This window comes from Alosa alosa, chromosome 6, assembly GCF_017589495.1.
Source record: "Alosa alosa isolate M-15738 ecotype Scorff River chromosome 6, AALO_Geno_1.1, whole genome shotgun sequence".
Lineage (NCBI taxonomy): Eukaryota > Metazoa > Chordata > Actinopteri > Clupeiformes > Clupeidae > Alosa > Alosa alosa.
The window spans coordinates 3,941,441-3,966,935 of record NC_063194.1 but is presented as its reverse complement, the minus strand read 5'-3'; the positions used below and the strand labels follow the sequence as shown (position 1 = coordinate 3,966,935).

Genomic DNA, 25,495 nt, shown 5'->3' with positions numbered 1-25,495 from the left:
TGTTTGGATAATTGTAGCCTATTAATACCATCTGGACAGTTTAAAAAAAGTGAATATATAGCCTACATGTTATATTTGGTAAGCACACATTTCTTTATCGTGAGGTCAACAAAAATAACTTAGGCACAGTTCCAAATACTTTCGAAAAGGGTGTGGGATATCAGCATGGTTAATCAAAAGGTGTGGTTTATATTTTATTCTTGGGCGTGCCCTCGTATACGTTCATATAAATACGGCTACAAATTTGCTCTCGTGTAGCATCTTTTTTCTGAGTCATTCTATACCTCAAGGAAAGATCCTAAAGCGCAAACATGAGTCTCACAGCAAAGGACAAGGCCGCAGTGAAGGCTATTTGGGGAAAGATCGGCAGCAGGGCTGATGAAATCGGAGCCGAAGCCCTTGGCAGGTATGTCAGAACATGTCGGATCAGGTTGACACTTTGTCACAGAAATGTATCTGACTATAGGGGGAAAAGACTTTGTGCTATGATCTGAACATATGAGTGACATCTGTACAAATAGGCTGTTTGGGAATACACTTTTTCTAGCCTACAGCCTATGGTAAATCATGTACTCCACCCAATATAAATAACGTTTGACGCATTGCACTTTTCCTTCTTCTATACAGGATGCTGGTTGTCTACCCACAGACTAAGACCTACTTTTCCCACTGGGCTGACGTGAGCCCTGGGTCTGCACCGGTGAAGAAGCACGGAAAGACCATAATGGGAGCTGTCGGTGAAGCCGTCGGTATGATGGACGACCTGGTTGGAGGTCTCGCATCTCTCAGCGAACTGCATGCTTTCAAGCTGCGGATTGACCCTGCCAATTTCAAGGTGAGCTACAGCGATACAGAATTGACAGCAATGCATTACTTTTTACTTAGGCTAGCCTATTTGGAGTTAACTGTGCTCATTGTCTTGTTTCACAGATCTTGGCTCACTGCCTCATCGTTGTCATTGGCATGCTGTTCCCCGCAGAATTCACCCCTGATGCTCAGGTGTCTGTGGACAAATTCTTCCAGAACTTGGCTCTTGCTCTGGCTGAGAAGTACCGTTAAATTGCGGTGATGTCCGCACAAATGTGTACGATTCTTTCTCTGACCACACGAGAGTGAAATAAATATTAAATCAACAAAAGTACTACAATGTTTTTATTCATTTGTTATCAATGCTAATGTGAAAACAAAGGCTAGCTGAAAAATATACCTCAAAGAGTGGAATTGATTAAAGATATGAATGCTGTTTAAACTTATCTCTAGCCTTCAGTCTAATGAACCTCGGGTAAAACAGTTGATCATGAGTTAACTATGCCTGAGGTCTTGTGCACTGAATACGGGGTGTTGGATTAACAGATAGACTATCATGCATATGCTCAGTCTTGTGTGAGGCTAATTGACTCGCTTGTAAAAACAAAAAACAGCATTTTTAGTGTGTGTACATGTTTGATACACAGTGAGGCTGTGGCTGCAGATAAAAATTCGATAAGTTGAAAATTAAATATAGGCAAACCGTGAGGCTGCTGAATTTTGTTGAGCTCTGCAATCTTGCGTTAAATGTCACGCCGGGTCTGCACAAACAAATTCACAAACTTGAGAAATATGCTTATTGCGATTTTGAGTATAATGGACTTACAGTCACCAGGGGCGGAGCCAGACATTTGAAACATTGGGGGCTTAGCCCAGTGTCACACACAGGAAGACTAGGGGGGTCCGGAGGCATCCCCCCCACCCCCGGTAGAACATTTTGAAAAATTACCCCTTAAATAATGACTTCTAGTGAATTCTATGTAAACTAATTACACATTGAGACTTTAAAAATGTGAGACTCAAGGTATATCTGACTGGCACTTTGGGTCTTTCAAGAGGGGTCTATAGGCATAGCCTGATCAGCATGCACTTAGTTAATTAAGCGTTTTTTTATTTTTTTTTATGAGTTATGGTTTGTATATTACAGGCTAGTATAGGCCACTATGTTGAGATAACCCTGATGGGATGCTACCTTGTCTCAATACATTTTTATTTTGAACTCTGGCCAAAGTAGCCTTATGGTCAGGTTTAGCACAGCCCCACACATTGTGAACCCACTTATTATAATGTTCAGTGGAACACATGAAGCTAATTTTAATTATACTATTTAACTGAAATCGCATTTTCCTTATAGGCCTACAGGCCTCAATGAGAGAACACACTTACAGTACATGATGTTGGTTTCGATTTTCTAATTGGAGTAAGTCTTTGTGACAACACGTCATGATACATTTGATAATGTTTGATCGTTGTTTTGGTATGAAGCATCTTTTATGTAATGAATGCACACTCTAGAAAGTGAAAGTAGCCTAACCTATTGGCCTATGCGCTCTGTGTTTGAGCTGTCTGTTCATGTCCACAATTGATTACGTTCCTCAAATGGAGAACACATCAATCCCATGGTATTTTTTGCCCTAAAAAGTTCAAAATCCCGCCGGTAGCCACGTTACATCTCCTTTTCAGATTTGCCTAGCTACTAGCCTACAATAAATTAATTGAACGAACTCAACTGACAACAGGTAAATCTACTGATTCGGTCATTGAGACTCTATGAATACAGTTCAACAAACTTTCTGTCTTTCTGAAGCTTACTTTTGTATTCCGGGGTACAAAAAGCCTAATTGCCCAATGTCTTGACAATAGTTTTTCTTACCGGCTTAAACTGACTGCGCCGCTCTGAACTTTCCTGCCAGGTTTAGGCTATGACGTAAACCGCTACCGCTACATCTCGGCTCTGCCATTGCCTAAACTCATCGCGTGGGAAATCAGATTATCTGTCAATATTGGGCTTTGAAAATAAGGGATATTTGCTCCGTAATAGTAGCCTACATTTTGTAACATTTATAGAGAAACCGAGGGGAAGTTAAATTAGAAATTAGAATCGTTGGAAATTGAAAACACATACAAAAAAAGATTCAGGGCTTTTGAAAAAAGATTCGGGGCTTGAGCCCCCGAAGCCACCCCCTCGCTCCGCCAATGACAGTCACAGTTCATGCCATTGGGCAGTGTAACATTGAGACACAGGGACTTTCCAGTGCATCCCAAACGGATGACAGGAGTGTGTGTTCTGGCACTAGCCTGCTTAAGGTCTGTGCGCGTGTCATACAGGTCTATAGTATGATCATTCATTTCCCTTAATTCTCGGTAGGCTAATTGTTGACTTTTTATGCGACTATGATCAAACTAAATTTTGACAGATGATATGGCTATACAACTAATATTGGGGTGGATGTTAGTTATCCACAACGTTGTTGTAAGCTTAAGTGTTGCTTGACTAAACTATTTACAATTAATCGTTTAGCTGACGCTTGTATCCAAAGCGACTTGAAAGAAAGGAACAATCAAGGTAGCCTACAGTGCGAATGTTAGTATGAGGCGCCCCCTAGGCCATATATCAAGAAAAGCTCGCATACACTATAAGCTTACACGTGTACTATTTTTTATTGCATATGAACATGAAATGAAGACCTACTTCTTCTCAGGCGCGCCTGCAGGTGTAGGCTACTACCGTACGCTCTGCACTTAGCCTACCCGTGTGTGTGTGCATTCACACCAAATTGGCCTACCGTAAATTCCCAACTCCTATCCTCCTCTAATACATTACTGCCATTACATGACCGTTCTGTAAAGTAAACACGTTATCAAAATCAACTTAATGCAGACCTATAATGCGCACGCACACCTTTGGTTTGAGCAGAAGAGAGAATAACAACGCACGCACCAGCAATTACAGAAGTGGTTAGACTATTTGTTGCTTTCTTTTAATGTCTAGGTTGCTAGTTATCAGCACACAAAGCGAATCACTAACTCAAGACTTCAAAGCCATCATGGCTATAAAGCGTTGTTGTAAACAATGAAAAAAGAAAGGATGGAGGCAGCAAAGCTAGACGAGGAGTTAGTCTACTCCAATGCTTCACTTAACCTTCTAACACTGTTCCGGTCAAAAATGACCGATTTACACATTCCCTGTACCATAAATATGGCATTTTTCATCAGATTGCCTCAAGATCTTATGATATCCTTCACAAAAGGCTTTTGAACAAATAGAATGTATTGTGACTACTTTCTTTGAATTTTGAGTGATTTATTCAACTTAGAAACACTTTTTTTGTTCATGGTCAAAAATGACCGCCATAGGAAATGAATGGGAAAGAGTATAATTTTCATCCAGGAGATGAAAGACATCTCCTTACACATACTCCTACAAATTACTACCAATGTTCCCACACATCTATGCATGCACACACAGAACCACACACATATACGCACACACACATATACACACAAACAGACACACATACACACACACACACATGTTCACCCACTCACACACACACACACTCAGTTGTCAGTTCATGTGGTCATGTTGCCACTTGTGCGTGTGACCCACCAATGTTCGCACACATATGCATACAGAAACACACCCACCTACACACACACAAACAGACACACACACACACACATGTACACCCACACACACACACACACACACACACACACACACACACACACACACACACCACACACACAGTTCATGTTGTCAGTTCATGTTGTCATGTTGCCACTTGTATATGAACCACCAGTATTCGCACACACATGCATGCATGCACACACAGAAGCACACACACACACAACACACCCTACACACCCCACACACACAGACACAAAAATACACACACACACACACACACACACACACACAGTTCATATTGTCAGTTCATGTTGTCATGTTGCCACATGTGCATGTGAACCACCAATGTTTGCACACACATGCATGTATGCACACACATAAACACTCACACCGACACACACAAACAGACACAGACACACACACACACACACACACAGATACACACATTTACACCCACTCTCTCTCTCACACACACACAGACACACACACACACAGTTCATGTTGTCATCTTGCCACTCGTGCATGTGAACCACCAGTGTTCGCATACATATGCATTCACGCACATACAGAAAGACACACACCCACACCCACAAACCCACACACACACACATTTTGTAGATGTTAATGTTCTAATAAGGCTCTCTTTACAATAAATGTTCTATTAAATAATACTTTTTGTCATGGTATTGGTATTTAAGAGCAGTTAAAACTGTCCGGTCAGATTTGACCGCGAACAGTAAATTAAGGGGGGTAGCAACTAACAGTGTTTAAAGGTTAAAGGAAGACGAGAGATAGACTTCTCTGCATAGTCTATCTGCCTCTACACCTTCCTCTACACTTCCATGACCTCTGACTGTACTGACTGTCCACTGGCCCACTGTGTTACTGCTTACACTGTCTACTGGCTATATTAGCCCATATGTACAACCCCTCCCTCCTCCATCCCCCAGTCTGGACTGTGGTCTAACATCATACTTGACCAATGGCTGATACCCTATTACTTCAAACCTATCCTTGCACTGCTGCTATAATTCTTATATTACTATGTTTACATTTTTCTCTATATTGTCAATATAATTATACTAGAACTGTTACCGTGTATAACTATGCTTACATTTGTATCTTATATTGTCCATATTTAATGCTGGTCTCTTTTAATGTCCATATTTATTGCTGGTCGCTAGACTTTCCCTGCACTAACCCTGCACTGTTGGACTTATTTGCACTACCACCATGACACACACCTCATTGAGCACCTTACCACTGCATACTGAATCACAGGGTCAGTTTCTGCCCTGTCACTGCACCTCATGCGTACACATCCTTAGTACATTCATGGATCCTTGTCTGGATCTTGGATCTTTTACTGTTCATTTTAGTCATGTGGATTTTTTTTATCATCCTGTTATCATCATCATGTTGTTGTGTGTGGTGTCTTTGGACCTTTAATTTCCCCTTGGGGATCAATAAAGTATCTATCTATCTATCTATCTATCTATCTATCTATCTATCTCTATCTATCTATCTATCTATCTATCTCAGGGGCGCAGGAGATAATTTGAAAGTGAGGGGGACCAAATTGTGAACACAAACCCATAGTGAGATCAGATTTCCAGATATCGGATCGCCACCTCTGGCCCACTTTCGACCATCATATTTTAAACTTGCCAGAATATTAAGATAATACCATTGATTGTTTTCAAAATATTTTTTGATAAAAATGGTGAAAACTGTGAGATGAGCACAACGTCAGATCTGCCCTCAGACCAGCTTCTTCTTGCTATGTGCAATTCTACTTTTATTTATTTTTTTTTAGATTTATTTCACACTACTTGGGCCAATGGTAGAATACTGGTCACTACTTGGGCCAATGGTAGAAAAAAGCAACATGGGATGTTGATATTTTATGAAGCCATGAATGAATCATCATGCCTATGATCCAAACATAGACTACATGATCAAATAGCCTAGTTAGGCCTACTTAAATTGTCTGGTATAAACCAAATCAACTCTCCACTGTTTGTTTGCAGTTAATATTTATGCAACGTTAGAACTTAACAAGTGTTTGCTTAACAAGTTACCAGTCCAGAACACACAGAAAATTGCAACAGAAAGTTGACTTTATAATCAACTATTTGTTCCAACAACATTTAAACAAAGCATTTATAATATTGGAAAAAAAAATACATAAGAAGTAAAATAAAATACTGTTACTGTAGCCTAGTACATTATCCCAAGCTTCAAAGAGCTCCCCACGTCTCTGACAGGCAGATGTGACACCGCTAAATTCTCAGCTTGTTTATACCCCACACTGAACGGATAAGAACACTAAGCCATCACTCTGGGGTGTGGTAGCCTACTCTCTGGGATTTATGCACCAAGGTAACTGAAGTATCCATTTTGTGTCTTGAAATTATGTTTGAAATAAATGTCTTAGAACAAAAACGTTGATAGACTTGTATTTTATAGTTAGGCTAGTGAAAACCAGTTGATAAATAGGCTAGTTTAGTTTGTTATCAATAAACATAACAGCTGATGTCATGCTGAGCAGGAGGAGTTGAGCACTACCATAAATCCTCAAATTATGCCCGGGATTGATTCTATTTATAGCAGGACAAATAAAGGCAGGTTCCCATACAAGTTGGGGTAACAATTGCCTACCATACCAACAATTGCCATCAGTCCACTAGAAGACATTGTTTCTCAATGAAATAACACCTCTTCTTAACATTTTATTATATGTATTGTATTGTATTATGTTGGTTGGATTAATAGCCTACGGTTGGCAAAGAAAAGTCGTTTTTCTACCATGGGTCTCCAACACAAGTTCTCAAGCTCATTCTCTTGCCGTCCCTTTCGAGCTAATTGCCAGAGGCTGAAGCCTACTACATTTAAACACAATTGTTGCGACTCAAGGCATTCCAGCCTACAAATTTTATTAAAAAAAAGTACTAAATCATGCATAATTAAACAATAACTCAATTTAGGCTACTTGGCTCATAAAAACGGTTTCCATTACAGCACAACCCCTATTCAATGAAGGGCTGCCTTGTCTCGCAATAAACAGTAGTGGAAATCCCGACACTTTTTCAACTGCATGAAACTTAACAGTGAACCATCAAATATCTCCCAGATTTCAGTGCCCATCAGTCCCAACATTTAGCAATATAATCAAACAGTCCAAAAGTAAATTAAATCCCAAACCAAACCGAAAATGCTTTTGATACCGGTATGCCGCTCCAAACGAAACGCATGTCTAAATGCAGGTTAGAAATATTTAAAAAAGCCTGCCTCGAATACCAGCCTGGCTCAAATAAAGATGATGATGAATGATTTATGCTAAGCAAGTAGCCTGGATTATTTTATGATTGTTAGTAGACAAACTGGCTTCAGATATCCAACAAGTGAAATGAGATTGTGCCGTCTTACAGTAGCTGTAGATGGCTGTGGTTAGTGATGTGATGCTGTTAATGGGGAGTTTTACATAGTTAGCGCAAATCCTATATGTTATTATTTATTTAGCGTACCTATAAGGCTTTTTTCCTTATCAAAAGTGATGGGGATGACGGCTGGCTCTTCAGCACTGCGGGGGACATATCCCCCACGTCCCCCGTGCCTCCTGCACCCCTGATCTATCTATCTATCTATCTCAGATGGGCAAGAACAAGATAGGCAAAATTGGTGGGTCTGGAAAAGGTTCACTGACTTACGATATCCAGTAGGGATTGAAAAGGGACATTTTTCTCCCAGTAAAATTTCGAAATTCTGGCTGCTTAACACACCATTTTAACGCAGTCTAAACGCAGTCAGACAGAAATGCCATTTACAATACCGGACCGGTATATAAGAATAAATTGAATATTGCAATCCTCCTCAGAGTGTTGTTTTTATCTCTTTTGGGGGGTTTCCTGGTCCAGGTCCACCAGCGGGGAACTACAGATGAGAAAAATTTAGATTACCGTGATCGTACGGGTGGCAGAGACAGGCGCGGTTCATTGGAGGAGCGCAACGGCCCTATTCTTGTATGAGGTACGGATCTTAATGAGATGCATGTTAACTGGGGATAAATAAATAGCACGTCATCACAAGCAGGTAGTTTTACCTTATTTACTGATGTGACTCCAATTCGAGAAATGGTAGCCCTAACATAACGTTGAGCCAATTGAGACCTCTATGCAATTAAGACATTTGGGTTAGTAATATTTTAGTTTATGTTCCCTTTATTCGTGTCCATGACAAATAAAACATGATCAAAGGCCTAACTAAACCTTGTTTTGACTGTCGAAAAAGACTGACGCACTAACAAACAGGCTATCAAATCCTTTTCCTGCTGCAACACAACTTAAATCCATAGCCTATCTTGTCCTGTTAATTTGGAATAGAAGCCTATTCACAGAGATAGATAATGATAGTTTTCCATAAACGCAACGACATGGCTGTAGTAGGAACAGCCTAATGGGGGTCCTCCCTATGTTTTCAGCTCTATGCTTCCAAGGCCCTATGATCCCAGGGCCCATGTTTCCCAGTGAGAGGGTCCAATGTCCCCTAGCTTTATAAGGCACATGATGGGTTTGTGTTCTTTGTGCTCATTTCACTGCTGGTTTTCATATCAATGCCATAATAACTAGATCCTTCCTATCAGACATATTTTGGATTTCTGCCTTTTTCAGATAAATAAAGATGAACAAAAATGTATGTGTATTTTAAGTGTAAGTATTTTATTTGACCCAGAACACCAAAGATGCACTTCACAATTTCACAGTGGGACAGCCCTACACCCTCACAATCTTAGTGGGAATACCCATCAAAGTCTGTAAGTCCTTGAGGGGGGAGGTGGGAATCTCTCCCTCTCGGCCCTGGGAATATAGGGCTCTGGAAACATAGAGCCCTGGGAACATAGGACCTTGGAAACATAGGGCCCTGGGAACATAGGACATTGGGAACATAGTATGCGCCTACCTAATGTCTTCTAAAGATCAAATCAAGTGCTGAACAAATGGCCTCGCTGTAGGCTATGGGTCTCAAATCTATCTCAAATCGCCAATGTTAGGCTACTACATTGCCCACATTTAAATTAAGTAGCCAGCGAACATTGTTATGCTGACTTGAAACAAGCCTGAGATGGTAACTTACTTAGTTAGCAACTATGCTTTTGGGAAATGCACCCCTGTTCCATAGATCCACAGAAATAGTTAACATCCTAATCAGGAGTGTGCAGTCCATATGGGCAGGTGGGGCAGCGAACTACCTGAAGCATCCTCCACAAAAAATAGTTTCTCAGTAAATCATTGCTCCAAATCTACTTTTAATAATGTGATTGTCACATTAATTATCTATAGTTTCTGTAGGCTTTCCAACTATTTTTGGTCTATTGGCATCAACTTTTGGATGATGGTGGCGATTCTCGTTGAGTTTAATGTGTCATGCAATGTTGGGGCAGGGCACCTCGACGATCGCATTCCTCAATAATTTATCGCATAACCCTGGCGGCTTCAATAAGGATTGCAATCCACACTAAAAGACGCCTGTATGGTCGTAAAGTAGTCTGCCCCATGGTCATATTCTAGAACTGCTCAAATTATTCCGCCAGTTATAAATTAGGCCTATCGTTTCATTTCAAGATGCAGAAATGGCGAGTAGTGTTGCACCTGTTAACCGCGTTGAGTTTCTGTTAAAAAAAAAAAAAAACAATTTGAGAGGTTGAAATTAGAAGATACGTTAGCTAACCCTGGTGTCTTCCTTGGTTTAGTAGCTAGCTTCTAGTGGATTTTATAGCATCTTTTGACAGCGCAAAAACGAGAAGGAGTCGATTGCCGAGTGTGGAGTTACACGCTCTGGAAATTCACAATTTCGTTGCCGTTTTTTTTTTTTTAAAAAACATAGTCCAGTATTTCTTTCGAAATTGAAATGAAGTCGTATGCAACAGCAAACCCTAGCTTACTAACAGGTTGGAATTTTGAAATGTCACATGACGTGATGTCGTGCAACGACGTGATGCAATCGACTCCCGCACTTTCCCCTAAAGATGCCAGCTGCAGCAGCAACATTTCCGGAAAGGTACTGGCTTGGCAATTCTGGACTCTCTATCCGACCACATAAAGACCTCGGGATACTTCGGTTTGGCTTTAGGGACCCTCTACTCACTACCACGTAAGTGTAATGTTGTTTGGAACTGTAGAAGAGGTATAAAAATAGCATTTTGTAGCAGCAAAATGACATGCCCTGGTCACTTCCAGGCTAACAAGTTTTGACTAAAAACGGTAAAATCGAACTTTCTCAAAACACATCCGATTGACATGATTTTCATGTCAACTCAACGTATGTACTCCCAATCATCCGTAAATTGATCTAAAGTGTATTTTACTCCGGATAATTCCTTTAATGTCTAGTGACATACCAGGGCCATTTTATGATTAATTGAAATTAATTGAAAAACAAATGTTTCGCTCCTTTAACCTTAAAAGGTGTACTGTCACACCAGTGTGAAGGGAATGTTGGAAAATGAATAACTGGGTTCATTGAATTCAACATAGAATTTTAGAACCTTGAATTGTTGCGGAACGGAATGTTAGAATGTTCAAAAACCCATACCTTTAAGTGTTAGTCGTGGAACGTCTCCTGGTGGCGGAGCAGGGCTGTCTCCCTGTCACCCCCTGCAGCTAATAGGTGTTTCCCTCTGCAGTCCGTCGGGGTTAGTTGTTTTTCCCCCAGATCTTCTCTTTCCTCCTCAGCCATAGCCAAAAGCTCCCCTTCTCAGCCTCCTCCGCTAGCTCTTTGGTTGCCTTCTTTAGGTCCCCTCTGGTCACTCCTGCGTCCCTCAGAAGACGTATGGTTGACAGCCCCATGTAGCCTCGGCATCCAACCTCCACTGGATAGATGGTGGTCTTCCAGCCAGCCTCCCAGCACTCAGCAGCCAGCTCTGAGTACTTGGCCTTCTTGCATTCGTAGGCGGCCTCCACCCCCCCCCCGGCTGGTATTATGAGCTCAATGAGGAGCACGGATTTTGCCTTGGTGATCCACACCACTATGTCGGGGTGGAGAAATGTGGCAGTGATCTTGACCGGGAAGCGGAGCTGCCTGTCAAGGTCCACTCTCGTGTTCCACTCCTGGTCAGGGGAAAACGGCCTAGGTGTTTGTCTTGGCCTGATTCTTCTCCCCCCATTTTCCGAAACAAAGCTGATGTGGTGGTGGTTCTCTGCTGGTGGTACCCCTTTGCCGCCTTGTCGACGCCCCTCTAGCACCTCAGCTAGCTTTCCCAGGACCTGATTGTGGCGCCATCTGTAGTGTCCCTGCTTGTAGTCCAGACTGATGGATTGAAATGGCAGCTGGTGTTCCTTCCGAAAAGGCCCGTTTCAGAGAGGCACCGTGGCAGCCCCAACCACTTTCAGATGAATGCGTTGGTTTTACCATCCATCTTACTTACGATCTCACTCCACATCAGTGGCCACATCACCCTCCTGTAGAGCACAAATAACAACAATACAATAGTTAAATTTAACAGTAAACAATTTAAACGTTTGGTAAGACTACACCAAGGTGAACAGCAATAATAAACAACAATGTCAATTCAATCAATAGCCTAATGAAAATAAATAAATACTATAATATACAAACCATAACGCATAAGAAACGCTTAATAAACTAAGAGCATGTTGAACAGATATGCCTTTAGACCCCTCTTGAAAGACCCATCAAAATGATAGCTAAGGAACCAGAAGTGAACACACATAGCTATAAAAACTGTGCTTTAATTGTACAACTAAACACAAATTATTTCACACAAACACACGGGCATTTGAGGGCGTTTCTGCGGTAAGCTACGCCATGCTGTTGGAGGTGCAAATAAATACTGCATTGAGATCACAAGAAGCTGGCTCAAGGGTTATAAAAGTATTTTGTCATGTTTAGTTGTATAATGAAAGCACAGTTTGTATAGCCATCTATGCATGTGCACTTCTGGCTCCTTGACTATGAATTTGGTAACTATAGCGGGCTATTTGACATCTTTAGAACGCTAAAAAAAATATAGGTGTCAAATGTTGAGTTACTCCAGTCAAGAGAAGTTAATCACTCCTATGATGTATTACTATTGTCTATGCAAAGTAAAATGCCTGTTTCGAAGTTAACTGATGGTCAATTCAACCAAAACTCTGATACTGTTTGCACCTCCAAGTGGTCTGTGACGTATGTTTGTGTGAAAGAATACTTTTATAACCCTGGAGCCAGCTCCTTCCTATGTGATCTCAACAGCGATGCAGCGTTTGTTTGCACCTCCAACAGCATGGCGTACCTGGTGACCACCCAAAAACGCCCTCAAACGCCCACAAATGACCGTATGTTTGTGTGAAAGAATCTTCACTCTTCGCTCATCACCTGGCCAATACCATCCCTACAGTGAAGCATGGTGATGGCAGCATCATGCTGTGGGGATGTTTTTCAGTGGCAGGAACTGGGAGACTAGTCAGGATTGAGGGAAAGATGAATGCAGCAATGTACAGAGATATCCTGGAAGAAATGCTGCTCCAGAGTACTGTTGACCTCAGACTGGGGTGACGGTTCAACAGGGCATCGACCCTAAGCACACAGCCAAGATATTGAAGAAGTGGCTTCAGGACAACTCTGTGAATGTCCTAGAGTGGCCCAGCCAGACCCCAGACTTGAATCCCATTGAACATCTCTGGAGGGATCTGAAAATGGCTGTGCACCAACGCTCCCCATCCAACCTGATAGAGGTCGAGAGGTTCTGTAAAGAGGAATGGGTGTGTCAAGATAGGTGTGGCAAGCTTGTGGCGTCATATTCCAAAAGACTTGAGGCTGCTGCCAAAGGTGCCACAACAAAGTATTGAGCAAAGGCAGGAATACTTATGTACATATTATATTTTCGTTTTTTATTTCTAATACATTTGAAAACATAAAAAAAAAAAAAAACTTTTTTCATGTTGTCATTATGGTGTGTAGAATTTTGAGGGAATTGAATTCATTTTGGAATGAGGCTGTAACATAACGAAATGTAGGAAAAGTGTGAATAGCATGTATGCACTATATATATATAGGAGAAAAGAAGGCTACCCTATTAAATCGGCAAATCAAAGAAGCCGTATAGCATTGACCTATGCTATCATAAAATTGCATGATGAATTGGGGCAATAAATGTATTGTAATAATAGGACAGGGTTAGGCTGAGTTTGTGCCACACGTCTCTTAAAATTTCAACGACTCCTTTGGAAATAATTCAGAAAAGGTGCCTTGAGGGTACAGATAGGCCTATGTTACTGCCCCTTTCACTCCACTCACACAACACCCTTTTGCGTTTCACCCGTTTAGCTTATAAAGGATGAACCATTTCAAATGGAGGTATCATTGTTAAGCAAACTGAATGTGATCTTGTAATGAACTAACATGTTTTTCCATATCAGCTTTAGCTCATGGGTTGGTGGGTAAGTCAATGACAAACTGCACCAAGTGGGGGCTATACGCCATAAATCCTGGTTTTACTGTCAAAAAAGAAACACTGATGATGAAGCTATTCGACTACATTTAAAGTAGCCTATAAAGCTGAACGCTCGTGTGGTAATCCAAAATATTGCTTATTTTGCATCTAAAACATCAAATGTGAACAAATGTAAAGTATAGGCTATGATGGGCCAATTTTTTACATAAAATCAACATAGGCTACTATCTAAAGCAGACGAAACATGACACCTAGCCATTTTTAAATTAATTTCACTGTTTTTATTAATTTCACTCGACAGGACATCCTTTATACACGAATGCATCTGAGCTGTGAAATCAAGCTCGGTTGAGTGGCTCTTCGACTGGTTGGGAGAATCTAGTGGTACTGTCTGCCGAGAGCAGAGACAACGACAGACAGGAACTTCTGCCAGGCCTCCTGGGCATCGGCGGTGAAGACAGAGGGGCCGAACTTCATGGCCACACACACGGTGAGGATGTCAGCCAGATTCTGTTAAAAATATTGAAGTTACATTGAAAATCAGTAAGGCTAGGCCTACATGTCGCGGTTTCCAAAATAAACACCCAACTACGATGTGAAGAGATCCACCAAGACTTACCTTGAAGTTATCAGGATCCACGTGCAGTTTCTCGGAGTGCATCACACTCAGTTCACGGTAGGTGTTCTTGATGTCATCCAGATTCTTCACGGCCCTGTCCAGTCCATTCATCACTGTCTTTCCGTGTGCAGCTACCTTGGCGTTACCCATGATGGCGGCGGAATTTGACAGGTTACCAAAGGTACTGAAATGCCTCTGAGTCCAAGGAGACACGATCAGGAGCCTGAGTGAGGAGGAAAAGAGACACATTAAAAAAAAAAAAAAAATGGTGGGGGGCATGCAGGGACGGGAGTAAATTACCTGACCAGGGCTTGGGGTCCGATCTCATCGGGGTTGATCTTTCCCCACAGGCCGACGATGGCACTGCGCTCAGCATCTGTCCAGTCAACCATAATGACGTCTTTGGGTTCTTGAGGTTCGTGCGTAAAGATCTCAGATGAAAAACACTTGTGAAATAGAACGTACGGGGTGAGAATTTAATAATGATCTCTGACTCCGCCTCTAACGCAAAATTGAATTTGATTGGTTTCGTGTTGCCAGGAAAACTGACCGACGTGACTTTAGATGGGAAGTGAGCCAAATAGTTTTAGAGTTGTCTTGGAAAGATATCAAACATGAATAAGCTTTTTCCCCCCTTCAACCAAACGCAATAAGAATATTAAGATAAAGGCCTAGGCTATAGCTTAAAACAAAAAATAAAACAGTCACAAATACTGTAGGCCTATATGAACAAGAAAGTAAGCATCCTACAGCTAAATCACAGTTCAGGAAAAATCACCATGATACGTCTTTATATGCTACATAACAAACATTCCAAATCATGTACTTATCTAACGGTGTATATTAGTTGATACATGCATGCTATTGCTTTTAAATGGTCAACAACAACAGCAACAAAATAACTCACATCTGCACTGCAGTACTAAAATGCTCTGTCTTGAACTCCTTACACGCTTATTATTATTTTATTTTTTAGTATTTTAGTAAGGGCCATCTGTTGTTATCTTTTAGTTTTTAAGTTTGTTATCTTCTTTTTACTATAATTATTATTAATTGTATTTATTATTATTAGGGTTATTATTATTAGTGTTATTATTGTTTTTGTTATTATTATTATTATTATTATTATTATTATTATTATTATTTTATGTAAAGCACTTTGGTGCAATGATGTTGCTTTTAAATGTGCTATACAAATAAATTGACTTGACTTGACTTATTACAACATAGCCAACTGTATATTGCATACCAAAAATCTGAGCTGAACATTTCAGTGCACACTAGTCTATTTCTACCTAAAATTTCATTTTATATTGTCCAACTGCAAGAAAGACTATTTACTTTTGATGGCATGCAGTGTGGTTTATAGTTGGCTAAGCTACAGATCGGCCTAAATTATATTTTATAATAGAATGTAAGAGGCTCTAAAATAAGGCCCTAATGGTCTACTGAAATAACATGACTGAAAATTAAATGAAAGAGAGGGTGCAATGTCAGTAAAACAATAGAGTTGAGAGTTGAAAATAATAGGCTTTATTTTGCATAGGTGTTCCATTAGCTTAATTTTGTTTGACATAGCCTAATAAGTTGATACTGCATAAAATACCACCCACTGTATTAAACACAGAATGTTATCTCAATTAAAACAGCAATACAGTGGCAGCACACCAAATACAATGACGCAGAAAACTAGGTGTGTCCGGTCACGTAGCCTATACCAGAGGAGTGGTTTGGATTTGATTCCTGGGTGTGCCGCATCTTACACATGTATAAATACAACGTATCGTTTTAATTCCTGCAAAGGATCTTTTTTTTTTCAAAAAGCCTCAATTGAAAGCTGACCAACCTTAAGACGCAGTCATGAGTCTCTCTGCAAAGGACAAGGCCAACGTAAAGGCCATCTGGGGTAAGATCTCATCAAAGTCTGATGACATCGGAGCTGAAGCCCTTGGCAGGTAAACAACATTTTTAAAACACAACTAAATTCGGAGCGATAAACTAGATCACCATTAAGAAAGCAATTTGAGATGGCTGTTGATACAGTATAGTTCTATTACACTTGTGTATTTAATGCAGACATGTGAACTACAAAATGCATTTCACTGTCTCATTTTCTGCAGTTTTACAATAACTCCTCTTCTTCTTTCCAGAATGCTGGTTGTCTACCCTCAGACTAAGACCTACTTCTCTCACTGGGCTGACGTGAGCCCTGGGTCTGCCCCAGTTAAGAAGCACGGAAAGACCATCATGGGAGCTGTCGGTGATGCCGTCGGTAAGATGGACGACCTGGTTGGAGGTCTCGCATCTCTCAGCGAACTGCATGCTTTCAAGCTGCGGATTGATCCTGCTAACTTCAAGGTAAGCACCGTAATTAAAACCGCCAGTCATCAATAGCCTGTTAACCATCCATCCATCTGTACCTAAACGCTGTCTTTACCTTTGCAGATCTTGGCTCACTGTCTCCTCGTTGTCATTGGCATGTTGTTTCCAGCCGACTTCACCCCTGATATCCACGTGTCTGTGGACAAGTTCTTCCAAAACTTGGCTTTGGCTCTTGCTGAGAAGTACCGCTAAGTTGCGGTGGTGTGCGCACCAACTCGTGCGTTGTGAAATTTTCTCTGACTACTCAGGACAGAGTGAAATAATGAATAAACATATAAAAAAAATAAAATTATTGTCACACTTCGTTTTTCCCTATCATAATTGTTTTCCATCGCCAAATAATGCCACTGTGAATGCGAACAATAAGTGATCGGTTGTCAGCACTTGTTGTGATGTAGGCTATTCTGTTCGGCATAATAAAATGAACCCTTAAAACAGATACATCAGCCTATGCACCACTTGGCCACCGCATGAAGTTAGTGAAAAGGTTGCATTCTTCCTGCCTTGGCAGAACTCTAGGTTCATAACACCTCGATCTCTGCTTCACAGCAATATGAATTTGACTATACAGTGTCTACCACTGTAACAAGGATTCCATTCAACAGTCACACAACCAGGGGATGCCTTTTTATCCCAAATAGGCCTACAGTAACCGATACCAATCAATCCATAGAACAGTCAGCAGGGTTGTCATGATATCAACTTTAAAAGCAACAGTGCTTTACTTAAATGTCATCTATTCCCTGCCTTCTAATAAGTTATGGTAGGCCTATTTAGCAGACACTTTTGATAAAAGCAAATTACAAAACAACTATGTTGTAAAATTACATTTACAACTTAAAACAATAAATAAACAAGCACACTATTAAATATGATTCAACAACAGAATGACATTGGGATCTGGAGTGGAGAACTTGGAAATCTAATCTAATGGAGTGGAAATCTAATCTAATTGACACACCTGGCCCATAGAATATGTAGTTTTGGTTAAAAGAACAGCCAGGAATGTCATGTAATGCTGGACAATACATACTATATTTGTAATCTGTCACAAAACCATTTCTACAGACAAAACCTGTCAAAAACTGGTGAATTGTATAAACTGTATTATACAACTGCTATCTAATCTAATATCTCTCTCTCTCTCTCTCTCTGTCTCTCTCTGCGTCTTCTTTGATCATAGCCTATTCATTACATTAGCTGTATGCTCTGGAGAATACAAGTGTGACAACCTATGGTTAAGTATGGCAATGTAAGACTCTTTGTAATGTCTCTGAGTGTGACTAAATTACAGTAAATGCATTCAAGTCAAAATTATTTGCCTGTTTTCCTATAACTAAACAAGAGCAATCGTGTTGACTGCATGTTTGCCCCCATCTCTCAACTAAATGAGAAAAAAATCGACTCTGGATCCGGAGTGACCATATGATAAGATGTGGTGATCCTCTCGTATGAAAATCTGATGATCTCTCTCTCTCTCTCACACACACACACACACACACACACACACACAGAGAGACATAGATACAGGCCTTAGCCATTTTGAGATGGCAAAATAGGCTACTTACAACCTCGCCCATCTTTGTAGGCTATTTTACATCACTTTAAGTCTACTCATGCCTGACAATTCCCAGTTTTTACAGAATTTGTCAGTGGGACGGCTGCCCAATCATGTCGCCATTGACTGGGAGAATAGGCCTACTTGCTTTTACTATGAACAAGACGCGTCCGCGAGGTGCAACTGGCAGATTTGCGCAGTGCGTGACAGGTCATGAGTAAAGGTGTTTAAGTCGTGATTCACTCGGATCTTTCACCCGTGTCTTTAAATTAACCCATGAGTCGCGAGTCTCTAGTATCATTAACTCGGATCAGTTGAGTCCTACTACAATTCAATCTAAAACGATAAACAGCGCCACACACAAACCTCTTGCAACATTAGCTAGCCTCCTAGCCCTAGCCATCATAGCTGCCAAAAATGTAACAATTTCGTAGGCAACCACAACTCCACAAATCAACTCAAGCGACTGAGTGAGCAGGCAGTCCGAGATAACTGGTTAACTTCCCGCAGAGCCGGAAACATTGCAGACTCACAGACCATGGGACTCAGATTGGAGCGGCTGAGTAGCAATCCGGGTTAGTCGGATCAGCCGGCCGGTTAAGCTACGTTGAGTACGAGTCAGTCGAATCAGCCGGCTACGTTGTCATGAGTGGATCTGCGAGAGCGAGTAGCTCCTCCTCGAGGTGAAAAGCAATTCCACAACAAAAGCCATTTTTCCACTTCTGAAATAACATTCAATGTTCTGCATGTAGCCTAGACATAATTAGATTTGGTGTATAGATGTAGCATATTAAAATGCAATTAGGTCGTGCAGACAGTCCGAACTGCACGCTCATGGAGCTGCTTGAGTATCTACCCGGGTCAGTCGAATCAGCTGGGCGGGCCGGTTACGTTGTTATGAGTGCGAGTCAGCCGAATCAGCCGGCTACGTTGTCATGAGTGGATCTTTAGAGGAGCGAGTAACTCCTCGTCAAGGTTAAAAGAAAATCCACAACAAAAGCCATGCGTTCACTTCTGAAATAACATATATTCTGCACGCATAGCCTACTTTAAAATGCAATTAGGTCGCGAAGACAGTCCGAAACATTGCAAGCTCTGTATGGAGTTGCTTGAGTAGGCTAGCCTACCTGGGTCATTTGGATCAGCGGGCGGACCCGGTTAGCGTTATGTTGTTATGAGTGCGAGTCAGTCGAATCAGCCCGGCTACATGAGTGGATCTGTAGACGAAATGAGTAGCCTAGTTTCTACCGTGTCAAGGTGATAATAATAATAGGCCTAATGAGAATAGTAGTAATAATAATAATAATAATAACAATAATAATAATTTATTCACTGCAGGGCATTTCTACGTTCCTGTTTTTATGTCTACATTGAAAGTCAATTGCTTAGGCTAGGTTAAGACAATAAATAAACAGTCTGGCTCAAACTGCTTTCTTTCCCGTGAGTGGGTGGAGGTTTTGACGCTATTATATTAGGCTAGTTTATATTATATTATATTATATTATATTATATTATATTATATTATATTATATACTATTATATTAGGCTACCTAACAGTATAGCTATGATTAATAGCATTATTAGTTGCCTAGTATTAGCAGCCTATAATACTTATTAGAATAAATTCCTAGTAGCCTACTATTAGTAGTAGTGGTAATAAACATTGTAGCAGAGTAGCATTAGACCTAGGCAAACTTTTCTATTGTTAACAAAACAACAACAAATAATTAATTATTATAATATAGGCTACCCTCTCTGTCAATAAGATCAACGTTTCTGAACATGAGCACCAAAAAGATGAACAATGTGTGGATGCACTTTGACCAGGAGAGCAAAACTCTAAAGGCTAAATGCAAGTGCTGCAAAAACCTGGTTTCAAATCATGGAGGATCCACATCCAACATGAGAAGGCACTTAACTAAATGAAGCACCCTACGACACTGCTTGAGCGTGGGACTGAATTTCTTTGCGATTTAGCAATACTGACTCAAATGACTCAAGTGACTCGTTCAACCCGGATCAGTTTAGTGAGTGACTCAGAATAACCCGGATCCTTAAAAGGAATCGAGTTTGACAGGCCTAGTCATGAGCATACAAGGCCGGCTTTATTTATCTTGCTGGGTCTGTGTGGCAGGCCTACGTAGCAGAGTCCATCGGGTAACACGTGCCCGCCTAGAATAGGCACGATTTCATTCACATCTCAACGTTGTGTAGGCTACGCGAACATATAGAATACGTGAACACTTGGTCAAAAAGCAAGTTTCCTAAATTTTGAGTTACACTTTTTACAATTGACAAGTGTTTAAAGTTTTGTAATAAAGAGTCTATGAAATCTGCAAATTGTGTTTAATATGTGAAAACTAAAGGTTTTGCCAAAAGGGGGATCGGTTCAAGAAATGTTTTGTGTTTAGTGTTTCGTGTTTTAGCAATTGTGAAAAACTGTAATTATGTGTTGTGGACCCTGTTTTCAAAATTGTGCTTCAGCAATTGTAAAAAAAAAAAGAACTGTAAAAAAACTGTAAACTCCAAACGCCACCTGGTGGTAGTACTTGAACATTGCATCAATGAGCAAACACTAAAGTCAAAGCAATGAGTTTTTAATGACAACTTTAATCTTGAATTCGTTTGCCCAAATGGTAAACTGTTTTTACCTTTTCACGGAGCAGCCAGACTTCTAGTCCACAACTTGCCTTGGCAATGTGTAAAGCTATTAGTCAAAATATAGTTAGCTTCCATTCTTTCTTTCGAAATCAGTCAGATTTTTCTTCCTGAACACGACCACAGGGCCAAGTTTTATTTTTAAAATAGAGTTTGAGCGCCATCTGTTGTCGACTGGGTTGACAGTGCCTTGGCCTGTTTATGCTCCTCCAGTACTATGACTGAACAGTAGGAGGCGTCACAAGACCACCTTACTGTAATTTCAGAACATTTCGAAGGTTTCCCGTCTTGTCACATTTCGTGACGTAGCCTAAATTAATTCCTGATGCCACAGAGAAGTGATCTGAGACAGGGGTGTCATACTGGGTGTAAAACTTCTACTGATTATAGGGGCCCAAGGGGAGAGGGGGCCCTTAAAACGGCTGGAATATATTTGATTTTACCTGGATATTATAATTTCCTAATTAAATTTCATAACATGGGGGCCCATCAGGACTGCCTATGCAGGGGCCCAGGATATTGTGCTACGTCCCTGATCTGAGACAACATTAAGTGAAAGTGTAGCTGTAGCACTACCATACGATAGCAAAGCATTAGCCATTTCAGTTTCTTGAATGTCAATCAGCACTACCAACTGTCCAAAAGTTTGCAGAAAGATGTATTCATTGCAAAGATATTAGGCTTAAGCTGGGCCTACCGCTTAATATTGTAAGAGATTAAGGCACTCTAGTCTAGCCCAACAATTTGGTTAACTGAATTTCAAACGATTTGATTACCGTCAGCTAATTTCTGGTTCAATGTGAAGAATTCAGAATCAACCTAAGAATGTGTAAATGTTGTGATAGCAGGCTAGTGCTTCCGCTCTCAGAAGGCCTTGAAAGTGAACGTCTGTAGGCTAGCCTACAGTAGGCCTAAGTAAACTGCAGACAAACTGTTGCTTTATATGCACTGTTGCTCGGCGTTCTAGATTTGATTGATTTAATTCTTATTTTCTGTTTGCTTAACTCTTTCACGTCCGCCAATGCAAAAAACAGTAGGCTACCTATATACGGATGATGCAAATGCTGCTTCTCTGCATTGAAAACAGTTGAACATTATAAAAAGTCTTAAAAGGTCTCTGAGCCCAAGCAGTAGCCTATGGTGTGCCAAAAAAGAGGTCACAGGTCAAAAGTCAAGTCAAGTTTATTTATATAGCGCATTTCATACACATAGGTCATTCAATGTGCTTTACATAAACAAAAGCAAACAGTAATAACAAATAAAAGCATATAAGGGCAATATAGTCAAAGAATAGTTCAAAAAGTAAAGATCATAATAAAAAGAAAACATAAAACGCACAAGGTAAAATCATTTAAAAATACAGAAAGCAAAATTAAGAAAACAAAAAAAGAATACATAAAAAATAATAAAGAAAGCAAAAAAAAGGCAAAAGTAGTAAAAGGTAGAATAATTTTGAAGGCAGATTCAGAATTTTGTGATTCAGCGCAGTTAGCAGAAAGCATCTGAAAACAGCTTGGTCTTAAGAAGGTGCACTCTTCCCAAAGTAGGCTATCTTAATGCGGGAGGGAGGCCTGTATACTTTTTCTGTGTGTTCATGCTATTGACTGTTTTTTTACATATAGGCCTATAAATAGTTCCAAAAGTACGGAGCCCCAAAGGGGACATGAGCAAAAAATTTCAAAATTTTGAAACTTTCATGTGCACACGCAAAACCTTTTCACATGAAACTTTCAGGTGAGCACATGAAAGTTTCACGTGAGCACATGAAACTAAACTTTATTTATTTTTTGCTCATGTCCCCTTAGGGGCTCCGTACAAAAGTGTAAAAATATTAAATTAATATTGGTTGTATTGTAAAAATGGTGATAGGCCTACTGTAGTAGGCTATTGCAGGATACAGTATTTCCATAATTTCCATAGGAATACTTAAGCAAGGGTTAGGTTCAAAGTTTGGTTATGAGAGTTCCTTTTATCTAATTGCTGCCAATCTTGGTACCTATTTAGCCAGCAGATACATGCGACGTTGTTCATTTTTTCACTTTTTTCATAACATGCAGCATTTAAGGTGGCACCAGGTGTCTTGTCGTTTTGGGGCAGCCTTGGCCTACTGGTTAGTGCTTCGGATTTGTAACCGGAGGGTGGCTGGTTCGAACCCTGACTAGTAGGAACGGCTGAAGTGCCCTTGAGCAAGGCACCTAACCCCTCACTGCTCCCCGAGCGCCGTAGCAGGCAGCTCACTGCGTCGGGATTGGTGTGTGCTTCACCTCACTGTGTGTTCACGGTGTGCTGAGTGTGTTTCACTAATTCACGGATTGGGATAAATGCAGAGAACAAAATTTCCCTCACGGGATCAAAAGGGTATATATACTTAAGCCTTAATGGAGTTTACACTCAAAATTAGTGTACGTAATTTGTAATACAAATCAATGCAAATCAATATAGAAATATAATGAATTCATCTAATTTCAAACATACATTTGTATAGTCATAGTCCAACTATCAGGTTTCAAGGAGAAATAAATAGGCTTCTTTCCTTGAGATGAGTTTAGGTCACCAACATCAGAAATATATAGTAAAGGAGTCATTTTTGATCGGACGGGAAATAGTTAAATAATGGTAGGCTATGTGTGAAATATAGGCAGGGGATCTTTGACGAGTGGGTGCGAACTTTTACTTGAGTGCAAACCTTAGCGAATTTGCTATATCTGATAATCTTAGATTACAAGCAGTTCATAGCTTATCAAAGCAAAATCTGCGGGCCGCGCCAAAACCCCGCCCACACATATTACGCCCAATCATGTACGATTGGGAGGAGTAATGCGACGTATTTAAAAGACTTTCAAATGCTCTTTCCACACACAGGTCTGGTTACCTTCACATCTAGATCGTGCAAAAAGTCTCATTTATCGCCAATATGGTTGAGTGGAGTGATTTCGAACGCAGCACCATCCAGAACATCTTTGCTAATATGGACTATGACGTCGTTGGCCCCAAAGCCCTTGCCAGGTAAAAAGACAGTCGTGTAAGATTTGCGTTTTTTAGACAGTTTTGCTTGTCTATGATACATTGAAATACTCTATAACATATGATTATAAAACCCACCAGGTGTCTTGTCGTGTACCCATGGACGCAGCGATACTTTGGCAACTTTGGAAACCTGTACAATGCTGCTGCCATCATGGGAAACCCAATGGTCGCCAATCATGGTAAAGTGGTGCTCCATGGATTGGACAGAGCCGTCAAGAACATGGACAACATCAAAGCAACATATGCTGAGCTGAGCGTGCTGCACTCCGAGAAACTGCACGTGGATCCCGACAACTTTAGGGTGCGTTCCATTTTGATCACAGATATAATGTATGTTGTTTACAAACTAAACAAATAGCACAGCGATTAAAATGATGTCTCTGTCCTTTCCTGTAGCTGCTGGCTGACTGCCTGAGTATTGTTGTTGCTGCACAAATGGGAACCGCTTTCACCGCTGATGTCCAGGCCGCATTCCAGAAGTTCCTGGCCGTCGTGGTGTCCTCCCTCGGCAGACAGTACCACTAGAGACTCTACACCTCCAACAAGAAAGCAAATAACCATCTGATGCTTTCTGTGTCTTTGCAGATGTGTATACGACGTTAATGCAAATAAAGGTGTCCGCAAAAGTATTTCAAGTTGTCACATCTAATGATTTTGCTCATAGGAAAGCACGAAACATGTAAAGACATCACACACGGTGTTATGTGGACTAGGCCTATGCCTGCTTTGGGTTTGGTCTCGTGTTCTATAGTCTGCATTTTTATATCAGCTGTGTATCTAAAAAGAGGTTCATAGTCAAGTTTATTTCTATAGTCATTTCATGACCTCACTCTTCTTCTTATATTGCCCTGCATGTGGAAACACTTCATAACACTTTAAACAGAGGTTATGATTAAACTGTATTCAGAAAATGCGTTTATGCTCTTAAACATACGGAGTTAAACACAAAGGTCATTAAGTTATTTTAGTCTTATTGATTGAAATTGAATGGTCAAAACTATATACACTAAGCTATCAGTAAACACGGTACAAGAGCAGCTTAGGTGAACCCAGTCGAACCTGTGTGCAAATTTAGATTTAGCCTAAACTAAAATTTGCTTACAGGTTCGTCTGTGTTAACTCTAAACCATGTGTAAAGCAACTTATTATAATTAACATGAGGCTAGTAGCCTACTCATTTTTACTTTAGCGTTAATAACCTAATAAAGCAACTGAGTGTAGTTTTGATAAAAAACAACATTGCTTCTATTTCTTTTATTTCTTTTTTCTCATTGCATTGAATATATAGCCCTACATTTCATCAGACGACATACTAAACATAAATGACATGTGAGGGAAATATAGAATGGAAACAGTTCAGCA

The 25,495-nt window shown here is 40.5% G+C and overlaps 4 protein-coding genes across 4 annotated transcripts; 3 read left to right on the top strand and 1 right to left on the bottom strand.

Annotated features, from left to right (window-relative positions):
• Window positions 1–254: 254 nt before the first annotated feature.
• LOC125295655 (hemoglobin subunit alpha-like) lies at window positions 255–1,141 on the top strand. The gene is made up of 3 exons (XM_048245003.1): window positions 255–406; window positions 628–835; window positions 931–1,141. The coding sequence occupies exons 1-3, from the start codon at window positions 312–314 to the stop codon at window positions 1,057–1,059; spliced, it is 432 nt and encodes a 143-aa protein (XP_048100960.1). The 5' UTR covers window positions 255–311; the 3' UTR covers window positions 1,060–1,141.
• Window positions 1,142–14,147: 13,006 nt separating this feature from the next.
• LOC125295654 (hemoglobin subunit beta-like) lies at window positions 14,148–14,968 on the bottom strand. The gene is made up of 3 exons (XM_048245002.1): window positions 14,809–14,968; window positions 14,509–14,731; window positions 14,148–14,399 (listed from the first exon to the last, which is right to left on the bottom strand). The coding sequence occupies exons 1-3, from the start codon at window positions 14,898–14,900 to the stop codon at window positions 14,268–14,270; spliced, it is 447 nt and encodes a 148-aa protein (XP_048100959.1). The 5' UTR covers window positions 14,901–14,968; the 3' UTR covers window positions 14,148–14,267.
• A 1,330-nt stretch (window positions 14,969–16,298) lies between these two features.
• On the top strand, window positions 16,299–17,193 carry si:ch211-5k11.8 (Hemoglobin subunit alpha-like). The gene is made up of 3 exons (XM_048245000.1): window positions 16,299–16,463; window positions 16,659–16,866; window positions 16,954–17,193. The coding sequence occupies exons 1-3, from the start codon at window positions 16,369–16,371 to the stop codon at window positions 17,080–17,082; spliced, it is 432 nt and encodes a 143-aa protein (XP_048100957.1). The 5' UTR covers window positions 16,299–16,368; the 3' UTR covers window positions 17,083–17,193.
• Window positions 17,194–19,114: 1,921 nt separating this feature from the next.
• hbbe1.1 (hemoglobin beta embryonic-1.1) lies at window positions 19,115–24,762 on the top strand. The gene is made up of 4 exons (XM_048244999.1): window positions 19,115–19,131; window positions 23,969–24,112; window positions 24,212–24,434; window positions 24,530–24,762. The coding sequence occupies exons 2-4, from the start codon at window positions 24,021–24,023 to the stop codon at window positions 24,656–24,658; spliced, it is 444 nt and encodes a 147-aa protein (XP_048100956.1). The 5' UTR covers window positions 19,115–19,131; window positions 23,969–24,020; the 3' UTR covers window positions 24,659–24,762.
• The last annotated feature ends 733 nt before the right edge of the window (window positions 24,763–25,495 follow it).